The sequence below is a fragment of the Columba livia genome, chromosome 2 (genome assembly GCF_036013475.1).
Source record: "Columba livia isolate bColLiv1 breed racing homer chromosome 2, bColLiv1.pat.W.v2, whole genome shotgun sequence".
Taxonomy (NCBI): domain Eukaryota; kingdom Metazoa; phylum Chordata; class Aves; order Columbiformes; family Columbidae; genus Columba; species Columba livia.
In genome coordinates, this window is record NC_088603.1 from 125868432 (window position 1) to 125881921 (window position 13490).

General features: G+C 37.5%; 1 protein-coding gene across 2 annotated transcripts in view; it reads right to left on the bottom strand.

Annotated features, from left to right (window-relative positions):
• Positions 1 to 4281: 4281 nt before the first annotated feature.
• Positions 4282 to 13490, bottom strand: part of ARMC1 (armadillo repeat containing 1) — a 31958-nt gene continuing 22749 nt past the window's right edge. For both annotated transcript variants that reach the window (XM_065053675.1, XM_065053677.1), the window contains exons 4-7: positions 10825 to 11014; positions 7268 to 7384; positions 7111 to 7185; positions 4282 to 6532 (exon numbers count right to left, since the gene is read on the bottom strand). In XM_065053675.1, coding sequence (XP_064909747.1) covers positions 6341 to 6532; positions 7111 to 7185; positions 7268 to 7384; positions 10825 to 11014 — 574 coding nt within the window. In that variant the 3' untranslated portion in view covers positions 4282 to 6340. The remainder of the gene's footprint in view (positions 6533 to 7110; positions 7186 to 7267; positions 7385 to 10824; positions 11015 to 13490) is intronic.

Consider the following 13490-nt stretch of genomic DNA (forward strand, 5'->3'; position numbering starts at 1 on the left):
AGGAAAAAGAAAACAGAGCACAATATGACAGTCTCAATTTACCTAGCCAGACACAAAAATATAAACTGCAAACATAATATTGAAGAAGTCATGGCTTTTGAGACATCCCAGGTGAAGAACTAGCTGTCACCAGCTTTCCTTTACAGGGGTGTAGCTTTGAAATGGGTAATGTGCTTGTCTTCGATAATAAGCCCTGCAAAGTTGTGTTTCAAGAAGCTGTTTCCACAGCACTGTATTTTTTTTCTTATAACAAATTTTTGCAGGTTGCACAGAGCGTTTTCATTCTTGAAACTACTACAGTGAAAAAGATATAAAAACCAGTCATTATTTACTTCATCTTTGCTTATTCTGTTGAAGAGTCCAGATATAACTTAATTTAAATAACAAGAGTAGCCTTTGAGCACATGTAATTTACTCTTACAAACAGCAATGCATTTTATACACCAGAACAGCTACACATATGGAGAAACAAAACCAGCAACATTGACTATAATAATAAGATTGCTCCAGCAGCCTAAATGACAGAGTTAATGCTCAACTATGTTAAATGGCTGCTATTTCCCTATTACAGTGGGTGATATATCTTCATTGTTTCAGTAATGTAGCCAACAATTGAGAGCTAAGTAGTAGCCACTCTTCACCTTCAGTAAGCTTTACAGGTATTTTATATGCAAAGGAATAGACTCCTTAAAATATCCCATTTACTACATCCCACTGAATTACAGTGTATAAACAATAATGGTTATTTGCTAAAACATTACAGCACATATTTGTTGCAGCAATGGAGCTAAAGCCATGAAAACCAAGGACAATGTATAATCTTTTAGTTTTATACCAAGGTAATGAACGCGAATGGCTTTGTCAATTTTAAATGTGGGAGTTCAATATTAACAATATAGGGTTTTATAATCAAAAATCTATTATGGTAGTTGAAGTTTTTATTCCGGAAAAAAATAATCTTGCAATAATACAAATTAAACCATCACCTTTAGACAGTCTCGTGTAATGTTGAATTAATACTGTTCCTCTGGCCAGGAGGTGCAGCCCTTTGCAAGTGGAAAGCCTGTTTCTCCAGGAACTGGCTTCCAGCTTCCCTCTCGCCCTCCCAACCTTCCCCTCCCCCCAAAAAAAGGAGTCTCCATGCTGGATCTTCTACCTGCCCTTCAAAGATTGATACAAACCAAGGCACCCTGGATTCTCACCCAGGGAAGGAAACATGGCCAAAAGGTCATATGACAAATGGGACATCTCGTGCTGTCATTTCAACCTGTGCTACAGTGGCAGAGGGGGAGTTTAACTAAAACATGCTCTTAAAAATAAACTAAAAAGAAATCCGACGTTCGTATCAGCTATACGATGATGTATATATGGGGATTCTATAACGGAGATCACGCCTTCTTAGAGAAGTGTTCAGTGATGTAAAACTACTAACGACATTAATTGCCAGAAATGGTGTAAACACCCCTTGTCAGGGTGATACTTTAACATATGTAAAGACAGCAAATGCCTCAGGCATGTATTGCACATAGCACTGCCAAATACATCAGCAAAGCTTTTGAAATATACCATAACATATGCAAAGGTAGCTAAATATTTTTTGGGAAAACCCTTTAGAAAGTGTATTTGTTACCAGAAGTTCTTCCTTACCTAGAAGTTCAACAAATCAGGAAGGACTATTTTGAGATGAAAATTAGCTCTCAGTCATACGTGGCTCATGGTGCAATCCTGCGTATTACTCTGTGAAGAAAGCTGCTTATGACAGGTTTCTACTCCAGACCAGAGGAATTCACAGTGCAAAGGCCTCTCTTAAAACGGAGGCCAGTTCAGCTTCTTTTTGCAAAGACGTGTGAACTAAGAATCAGAAACACCCCACAAAATCTTGCACTTCCCAGGATTACTAAGCAACTTGGGGTAAATAGACTGAGTTGTACAGTCTGAAGATGAGGCTTAGCGAGCCCCTGTGCTACGGATGTTCGCCTTTCTGTGGGATGCGAGGTGTGACCAGCGTGCCCACTGCCCCCTGCCGGCCCACCATGGGCCCATGGGGTAGCTCATCCGTCCCTGTCCCCAGCAAAAATCCTGAGGGGCAATCCCTTGCCCCGGTGGGTTAGCAGAGCAATGGTCCTGCAGGACCTCAGCGAGGTATCCCTTCAACCAGCAGCAGGCCCTCGTTCTCAGTATTTATGCTTAACTGGGTGTTCCGATAGGAAATGAAAGCAACGATCCGGCCGTATGGTGGTTTTGTGGTATTTACTTTTTTATATCCGCTACTTAAAAGACCCTTTTCACACTAGTCATATGTTTTGCCATAGATCACTGGCATAGAAGTTATTTTCACATCAGAAGTTTGGTTGCAGTTGTGATTTTATTCAGCTGGCCAAATTAGCAGAAGCTCTGACAGCAAACTGACCTGAACTGGAGCACTGGGTGAGTATTAAACACTGCTGGAAAATATCTAGCTACAAAGTTCTGCGCAGTCTTCACGCCATGAAGAGACGGAGCTGCTGGGAACTTGACCCAGACGGCAGCCTTTAGATACAAACATAATAAACAACTTCCACCACAACTGGCACAAAAATATTGTAAAAGTGTGCATCTCCTCCCAGATGTTTTTGTGTCTCCAGACAACTTTAACTGCTTTAATGGATCTTAATTTATTCCACGGGGGAAGCTCTAACTCTTCCAGGTTAGTGCAACATGCACATAAACAAACAACATGAAGAAATTTTAGAAGAATGTAAATTCTGATGTGACACATTCATCCGTTTATACAGGTAAACCTTGGTCTCCATGTTTTAACCAATATACATGCAAAGTACTGCGAATTTAAATCAGCTTTTTTCAACTCCATTCAAAACCTGTGCATAAAGCAAGCTAAACAAGTAGAACATGCCTGTTCTGTGTAAATTACAAGAAATTTCTTTTTTTAGCAGCTTTATATTAAGCTTTAGAGCAGGAATTTTAACAGCCAGTCTCAGCCCTGAGGCTAGAGATGCTGTCTCTCACTGAAGAAGTCCCCAGTGAACCCACCACTCACCCAGTTTCACCAAATAATGTGTTCACAAGATCTGAAGAATTACAGCCAGAATCTGAGATGGGTTGAGAGTTATTCTCATCCCTACCTTAATTTATTTTCAATCCTTAATTTTAACAAATAGATTTGTTCACGTTTTAGGAACTGTACACAACTAGGTACAGATGAAGAAACAGGAAAGACTATACGGTCCGGGCTTCTGCAGAATGACTACAGCAAGGAATGCTCCTGCTGATTTTTATTAGGTATGGTTTTAAATTCCACTAGTTGACAGTCAGAGCGTTGTTCACAGGCAAAAGGAGCACCCACATTTTATTTTACATCGTGGGCAGTTACAGGAGTTACTTCACACCTGCCAGTTTGCATCTGCCTAGGTATTCAGTGTTTTCTTCTGAATTAGCCCCACACAGCACTCACCCCATCAGCTTACATGGCCTATGGCAAAACTCAGCAAGATCAGCTATTTTTGTATGGAATAAGCCATAGGTGACTGTGGAGTATATTGTATTTCACAATACTGCAGAATGCTTACAGTGCTCTGACAGCTGTTCACAGAGGCACAGTTATGAGCCTCAATTTTGCCTCTAACAATCCCATCAGCACTTACTCTTATTATGAAGAAACATGGTAGTGATTATTCTATTATGCTGTACACGGTTGTGACCCTAGGACAATTCAGGAGCTTAAACCATGATGCACGTGGCAGCTTCCTTGGCAATCGACTATTCTGCAACCAGCGCAATGTGATACCAGTGCTCTCCCAGTTCAGCTTCTTTTTGGAAGCCTCTAATTTTGCGGTAATTTTTTTTGGTCATCTCCTCAGATCAGATCAAAAGGACTTTTTTACCCTTAATCTGACCTCTGAAGAAGTAAAAGCATAAAATTAATGGCTGTGTGCTGTGTCTTTTTAAAATTTTACTTTCTCAGAATAGGAGGTTTTCCAGGAATGTTGGTTCTTCTTAATTTCCTTAAAGAAATATGACCTATACAGCATCAATGATTAAAAAAAAAAAGCACGAGTTTGAGATAATGTCCTTAAGTAGCTTCTACATACCTACTTTTTACAAAAACTTTGTTTAAAATGCAAGCATGTTCTAAACATACATAAAAGCCCCATTGGAATATGCAGCAAAGGTCTCACTATGACTGAATGTTTACATTCGCCTCTGTTAAATTAAAAAGATGTTATTTCTAATACCACAAATAGCTTAAAAGAACGCCAGAACATTTAAAAAGGCACAGGCATATTTTGTTTAGTTATATTATCCTTTATTATTTTACAATGTATTTCAAAAACTTTTACAGATGCCTTAAACTGTTCTACAAGAGCTGCAATACTGTCATAAAAGCACACCTACAGACCAAATGCACAAACAAACTGTAATACCTACTGGTATTGAACCATTAATATCCAAAGGGTGTAGTTTTTTAGTAAACAGATGTGCAGTAATGCAAATGCAAACAGATGTTAATGCAGAAAAGTAAAACTCTGCATTCATGGCTATAGAACAGAGGACTTTTCAAACACATTTGGTACTGTAACATTCTAGACAGCAATATGAGTAATATTACATATTTAAAGCAATACATGCTCTGAAAAGCCTGTATTTTCAATCTGTGCGTGTAAACCTGAATCAAAAATAAACTAGATATATTAAAAAACATGAGACATCTAGTCTGCCAACAAGCTTTTGTTTCTTTTTTATCCTACGATGACAATTAACTTGGGTGGGTGAACTCTGACCTGCATTATTATTTAACATTATCGTTTCCTCAGCATTTCCGTAACATTATGACAGCCTGCGATTTGTTTCTTTAATTCTTTGTGCATAGGCACAGGTGAGTAACTTTGATACATTTTTTTTTCCAAGTCTCCAAGACATAAATATAAGTAATATTACAGCAAATACATTACCACAAAAAAAGCGTTGTATAATGAGGTTTATAACTTTATTTAAAATTCTTAGCTGTACTTCTCTGGTGCAACAAAGCAATGGCACTGCAGTTTTCACACACTGCGTATTGAATCTTCTCAGGCACACAGTGTTTACTAACAGCTCAGATACATATTATTCTCTGCCTACAGAAGTTTTGCTTTCATTATCACTTCTGGTCACCGAAATTACCAAGGCATCTTTAAACCTATGCCGTCTGTAAGTAACAAGATAAAGCCAATTGTTTGCATATGTTTTTAAGCCTATCCAAGCTGATACACTTTTCATGGGAGTTTCATGAAAGACACTAGGAGTGAACAGTGATTACGTATCAGATTTGTTAGGTAAAAAAATAAAAAGGGGTTAAAGTCAAAATTTACGAGTGTGGCACTGTGGCAAAAGAGGCATTCGGTTCTGCTTTTTTCTTCAAGTTCAAAGTTTCAGTTACCATTAAAGGTTTGCTAACAGTGAACACCATTCCTTAACCCAATACAGTCTACATCCCTCTGTTCTCTGCAGACAAAGCTGCAGTGGGTCATCGCTACATTAGACCACAGCTTTTGCTACACTCTTCCCAGGTAGTCTAAAGAGCAGTCAGTGGTATTTATTAGTTATATACATCAGTCAGTCACACACCCATCATTACAAATATGTTCTAGTCTGTTTACTGTACAATGTATGTATACATATTTGTGTTTATTCAATCCCTTATTTCTTAATCTAAGCACTCCAATTGTTAAGGGCAGGCTGGGGAAAAAAAAAATCAATATACATAAAAGGGTTATAACTTTCAAGCCTGTAGTGATTCTAGTTTAATAACAAAAGGGGAACATCGGGCTCATGCTGTGAGCATGGCTGGCAAAAATCGAGGCAAGAAAAGGAGATAGACTCTGTTTTTCTCTTGAGTCAAAATATAGAAAGTTAGACAAAATAATGTTAGTCCAAAGGGATGCCAAAATAAAAAGGGCATTTTATTTAATGCACAACTAGAGCTATTAAGAATTTTCTTTCACAGAGGCCCTGAGACTTGAGCTAAATGGATTCTGCCTATCATGTGTTTCATGTGAAGTCAAACTTAAAGCTCTATATGCATAAACATTTGGTATATAACAGTGGACCCATTTTTAAAAAGTGAAGCAATAAAATCTACATGAAAAACAAATGAAGAACAATTTGATTGGAGGCCTCTGTCCTTTGACCCCTGCCCTATCAGGCTAAACGTCCAATAAAATGTAAAATGCAGCATACGTTTGCTTAATCTAAAATTTTTTGTGATGCGTTATTGCAAATTGCACTTGGCAGTTCACCACACCAATGGAAAACTGGCCCCCCTGTTGGTTCATTCACGCAGTCTTTTAACAGCAAATACAAGTCACCAGTAGAAAGATCTCGATAGAAAGTTTGCTGCCGTGCTGAGCCAGCTTGCTGCACCTTCTGGGTGTGACCCAACACGAGACACTGCTTTGTCCTGTTCCTTACTAGGGCTTTCATCTTCTGGTAAATATTCAGGTAGATCTGTATTCTGCTCAACTTCCACTGGAGTATCTTGGAACGGAACCAGCATCTGACACGACACAGCAGATTAAAATTATGTCAAATGTTGTAACTTAAAAGAACAAATGAGTGTTACACATATCTATACATTCAGGATGACAGGCACACATATTGTGAGACTCCTTCACATCCACCTATACAGAGAGAATACAAATGGAACCTACAAGATATCTGCCATCTACTATGCTTAGATATATATGCTGACACTATATCTGCAATCTACTAAGCTTTGGCTTAACATGGGAGAAAAAATAGCAAATAAATAAAGACATAGCCCTTTAACTGTAGTTGTGAAATAAAATTACTTCAGGAACTGCAGCCAAAAAAAGAATGTAACTGTGATCCTTATATCGTTAAGGAGAGAAACAATTACAGCATTTTTTGTCCTCCTTCTGAACAACAAGTTCTGTGAAACTGTTCTACGGACACATGTCTTGATATAGGATACCCTTTATTCTCCTTGTACTCTGTGTGTAGGACTCTCACTTAGAAAAATTTGCCAGGCATCAGATGTTATGGGCACAGAGGTGCTGGCATTAAAGATACTGCCAAGCTAAAACAATTGGTATTTAAAAAGATCTATCTTACCTCCTCACCAGTTTCACTTTTCACAACTTGCTGTGCCTTCATAACTTTGGTTGATGCTATTGCCGTTGCCAATGCCTACAAGCACACAGAAAAAACCAAGAGCTTAGTGTGACAGAATGCAATGATGTGAGGATTTGGAGGGTTATTGAGCGCTTACCTCTGCTTTCAAGTCTGAACGAATTCGCACCACGCACCTTTGAACGGCCATTTGAAAGGTAAAACTAATAACACCTTTAATTTTCAACAAGGCTTCTTCACAAAGATTCCTTCGAGACTAAAAAACAAACAAAACCCCCACAATTAAGGTACTTGCATATAATACACTGTGTGAAAATGCTAACAATTAATTGTTAAGGAATTCCTCTATGTCTGAGGGTGCGTGGTTATTCAACAGCATTTTTGTAAAAGAAAAACAAAGACTTACAGGGCACAAATATTAGACTCTCTTGCTACAAAAAAAAAGAAAAAAGAAAAAGAAAAAATTGCTTACACTTTAGAAGTCAAAGAAGGATGGAATCAACTGTAAATAATTAGAGAAAAGTGCTGAAAAGCAAAGAATGTTTTTCTCCGTATGATCAGCTAAACAGTCCCCTCTGGTTAAGTTCTGATTGACTGAAGTGCTCATTGATGAGTAGTTAGTGTTTAAGTTGCTATTTATCAGACACCTTGCCTCCATACTGACGGAATGCATCAAACCAGCTGTTGTATTTTTCAGCTGCTTCATCTGTGGCAGCTCATGGACACCACTGCATGGCACAACCTTAATTCTTCTTTCAAAAGGAAAATATTTGCTTGATAATCCACAGAATGTTATGTTTAAAGCAAGTGACATCGCCTGCTGTGCTGTAACATCACATTGACCTGTACTAGTTGCATCTGTTCTACATTATCTCAGAACGTTCTATTATTCTTTTTCCTTTTAATATTTGCACAAGATGGTTGTAACAAAAAGGATTAAAATACGCTTGGAGAGACTGATAGTTCAGAAGGGGAAAAAAGAAATGAAACATTGTACCAGAAATAAACTAAAAACCTTACACAGGTTCAAAATAATGACATATTTAACTTCCACTGCAAGTTTCTGGAAGATTTTAAACAAAAAGCTATTTTAAAGCATATTTATATTAGTTATCAAGTACTGGTTAGTATTTGGAATAGCTTCATGCACAACAAGTAAATTAAATACTTTTAATATCTGGAAGAACTAACTTTCTTTTTTTTAGCAATTTAGCATATATATTAAAAAATTCATTTGTGTGAGTTTATGTATTAAAATCATTAACATTTTCAACAGTTATAAAGTTAACAGTGCTGGATAGGCTATATTTCTCATACACAGTAAATTTTTCAATGCAACAATGACAGGCTGCCACGTGTAAGTGAAAGTCAAAACTACTTTTGGACATAAGAAGCAACACAATTGCAGCTTATTAGCCTAAAGAATTTATACTTACATGGTTGCATAGCAATTCTGTGACAAAATCTGGCATTTTACTCTGAGATCCCAGGTTAAGTCACAGCCACCTCAGTTTAATTCAAACTGAGGCTTTCAGTGACTAGGTAACTGGTGAATCACTCTTATAGACAAAACTTACCAAGGTCCATACAGACTCCATAAAAAGCTGGAAGCTTGGCAGCCACTGGCCTTGCTGCACAAACATCTCTTGCAAAGTATGTCTAGCTATGGCAATTAGGTACCAAGCCCAGCAATGCAGACCCAGACAGCTTTCTGCATGGTCGTCCTGGGCATGAGCACATGGCAGGACAGGTGAAATTTCGGTTATTTTCTTGCACACACTGTAGTCCAGCACATAGTTCTGCTATTATAGAATGCTGAACAATGAATACTATACCCTAATATATACTACTAAAATGCACTGCTTCATTTTTTCCTTTTTTTTTTTAAAGCTTATCATCAAATTTGATAATTAGATCTTAAAATAAAAACATCCAACCCCATACTAAACAGCAACTGACCTTTACCCTCCCTTCCTGAAATAATCAATATCTACTACGAGGTTTTAGAATCCACAAGCACTTGTAGGATTTGCAGTCATTTTTAACAGCAGCTTCTTGTTTCAAATCTAAATGACAAAACACAGGTGAACTGAGAACACAGTATTTACAGTCCCAAGTTTACTTACTATGCTTTTTACCATTCATATGTGTCACCTAATATTCTTTGCTATTAAAGTCGGGAATAAAATGTAGAATTTAACTAAGCTGCTTTTATTGTTCACATCCTTCACCATTCTTCCATTTCCAACTTATCCTGACATTTAGAACAGTATTATAGGGATGTTTAACTGCTGGGTGGCCACTTGGAGTATCACTAACATTTCTTTAATCATCTGATGAAATACAGAGCTATGTATACTACCCATCTCCAGCCAGCACACAGTCAGATTTTTCTTCTATGATGAGCTAAAAAAATATGCTTGTGTGCTCTATGCAACTACAGAAGGCCGCAGTTTTGCTCTCTGGAGCTGAATATCTGGATATCCTACACTTCTTCAGAATACCTTTTCCTCAGCATTTAAGAGAAAAACTCTACAAATCTTGCTAAGTTCCAATTGTGAATGAACACAAAGAAAACACTTAAAAGACAGAATCAGACTATAACCAGAAAATCTAAACTCACAAAGTAGAAGTGGATTAAATTTCTTGCTTGGAGATACCTGTGAACAAACAAATCAACTACAAGCTAAGAAATAAAACAAAACAAACCTAAGAGGAGACAACTAATTGGGCTGAATAAAAAAAACCAAACTTCAGAGTACAAAAGCTAATGGTGTTGACAGAGCACTGCCTTTCTAGACCGAGCAAGTGCTAGAAGGACGAAACCGTACAAATATTTACTTTGTACAAAGTGAGCTAGAGCAGCATGTTATTTCTAAAGGAATTAACCATGGTCTTATGAAAACAGTACGACGCGTATGCTGTTGATAAACTGGGCCTGTGGACACGCTTACTTGGCAAGATGTAAAGCAACAAAGCAAAGGATCAGGTTTGATCATTTAAAATGGGTACAAAACTGAAGATACAGAGTCCGGAGGGCACTTGCGGATAACATGCTTAAACACTCTACATGCTGTTTGGCAGCCGTAAAAAGGCAAACATGGCCCTGGGGTGTTATCTACAGGGGTATGGTAGATAAATCCGTAGAAGTTATTCTGACATTACATAAAGACTCGGTGAGACCTCATTAACTCAAATGCCATTCTGGTCACTACAGCAGAAAAGATCTCACAGACAATGAAAAGATGTAGCAAAAGCAGCCCAAAGAAAATATGGCATTTCTAAATGAAGAGTAATTTAAAAAACAAAGTGTGTCTGAAATGTCTCATAACTAAAAGGAAACTTCTTTTAGTTTAACACACCGATACAACCACAAGATATCCTTAAGTGAAACTACTAAAGGTATCTTGTTTATTCCATTCCTTCTTGAAAAAGGAAAGAAAATTAAGAGATGTGGAAACAGAACAGTTTTTTAGAGTAATTAAAAAAACATCAAGGAAACTGCCTTAAAACATCTTCTTTAGACATTCTGAATAAGCTCAATTTATGCAACTTATCTTGTGATTCAAAACACGATTCACAGAAATTGCTGACAATTGATGATGCCACACAGTAGCCTGAATACATTATTTTTGTGGGCAAAATACATCTCAGTACAGCATGCCTTATTTACATAAGCGCTGAAGGTTTCCTTACCGAATCATCAAGGCCATCTATATGCAAAACCACCGTCTTGGCACGCTTATTTGTGCTGCCGAGGAAAAACTGTGCTTTTCGTCGACGATAATTCATCTCATTCACACTGTCCATGTCTGACATGTTGGAAGACTGAAGGATATCATAGACTTCAGAAGCTAAAAGTTTAGTCTCTCCTGGTGTAGTGGTCCTCAAAGAAAAAAGGGATTAAGATTTGTAAACATCTGTTTTTACATTAGTGCTCAAAGTAGCTGCTGATTATGTCCTTGCAACTGGAATACTCCATGTGCTACAGAAATACAACAATACAGACAATACATAGCAAAAATTTTAAAAAGGGAGAAGAGAAATTAGGTAAAACTATTTCCTTTCCCATACTCCAATTTTCATGTCTATCTGCTAATTCTAATATCATTATAAACAGTCTGTGTTCTCAAACAACACAAATACATCAGTTTGACAACTAAAAACAAAACAAAACATCACTGCCTTGTGATACGTTTCATTTCCCACCTTCCTTGTTACAGAAGAAAAACTGCTCTGTAGAACTGTCATCTTTGCAAATGTTTTCTTCTCCAAAGTTACTGAACATCAACAGCAAAGCAGAATCCCAGATTTTGTTAAAGAATCCAAAGATTATTTCTGATTAGACTAAAATTTATGGTATAAACTACATGATATGATTTTTTTAGATAGAAAAAGGTGCAGACAGTAGACCAAACATATATTAATTTCTTATGATTAGTTAAAACTAATTTTAACAAGGTACTAATATAAATCTATAGTCCAAATCCAGCCCTGTTTTAATTATGCCAGTGATTCAAAACTATATGCAGAAACAAAATCATTACCGCATCAACTTGCAATTAATCTTAAAATGATAAATGACAGCTTTGCTGCTTTGTTTAGCAAACACTAAGTAACAAGTACCTTTAGATTTTTTTTCTTCCATTTGAATTCCTTAATTACAATACATTTTTCATCCTACCATATGGACAAGAACGAACACTGAAGCAAGCATCTTATGAGTTCTCAACTTGTGGAGGCCCCAGCTAGCCTTTTTTTCTTTTTTCCTTCTCTTCACCTTGTTTTGAACAGCATCCGTTTGGAGAGCAAAACATAAGTTCTTGAGATCATTCAGTACATTGATAGTATTCCAAAAAAAAAAAAAAAAAGGAAACAACCAAGATCTAAAATAGGAAAGCATTTCAGTAAGTATAATAAACTCTATTGTAAAACCAAGGTGATGTTCAAGGTTGACTCTGTTTCTTTATACAAATATTGGTAACAAAAAGATAAACACAACTAAACTACATGTAAAAAACCAGTAGAATAGTGGAAGTTTTTGTAAAAATAAGGATAACACGTTGGCTGTGGTTTGCTGCCTGAAATGACAGAAAATTGCAACCTTAAGAAAAGAGGGTTCTGAGGGCACTAAGCCATGCCCCCCCAGCACCTTCCCGCTTCCCGTCAGCAGTTTCCCACACCACTGCACCCAGGTGTCCAACCCTGTGGTTGCCACCTGTGGTTGCCACAGGTGTCTGCCACCCTCAAAGCAGCAAAAGGGAACTAACTCTTGCTCATCCGCCACCCACATTCACATTCTGGTACAGAAGGTGCAGGTACATACTATGAAACCACTATGCAGTTAAAGACTGAGAGCCATCAATCCCTGGAACAACCTCCTCAGGGATGTAGCAGAGTCCCCATCACTGGAGGTTTTCAAGATGCAATTGGACAGGATGCAAGATAACATCATCTAGATTCACTTTCCCAAGAAATGTTAGACCAAATCACCTTTCAAGGTCCCTTCCAACCTGGGCTGTTCTACAATTCCATGACTAGTGTTCTGCTGCCCTGCTAGGGAAATGGTCATCTCTAGTTAGAGCAGAGTAACAGTTGGTAAAGACTTGGTTACCAACACTTTCAGAGGCGGTAACATCTTACATTACTTCAGCAAGATTCAGAAGATGCCTGTCAGAATCCCAAAGCTTTAATTTTCACCGTCTTCTTGAATTCCTGTCATCCTAGATTGCTGCCTGTCCATTATGTTCACCCAAGGCTGCCTATATAAGTAATACAAACACAGAATCCAACTGGCACATGCAGTGTCTGTCAGAAGAGAATACCAAAAATGCTTCTTGTCTTCTTCACAATTAAAAATAACTTTGCAATCATCATCCAAATGCCACAGATGTTTTATTAGCATAACAGGACATTTTTAAAAGTTTTAGCTAAAACTTAAAGGACACGAAAGTTACTGGCTACAACTCCAAAGGTACATGTGATGTGGGTTAAGAATGCATGCTTGGAAGGAATGCGTAAGCAGCATATAACATGGCCATACAACCAGCATGTGACTTAAGTATACACATGGCATCATAAATGATAATAGAGGGGCCCTGACAACCTTCCCAGCACAGCTGTATCTGATGTGAAGGTAATGTTTCTTTCTGTAGAAAAAGCACAAAGGCTGAAAAAGACTAATATAGAATTTCTCCTTTTGGAGAAAGGCAAGACATAAATATGTTTATTAAAACACCTCTTTTAGATCTATGTCTGTGTTTAAAAGACCACCCAATGCTTTTAAAAAGCTGTAACACTGTATGCATATATTTTCAAATAGATATATATGTACATATGTGTATATTACAGATGCACTCTTA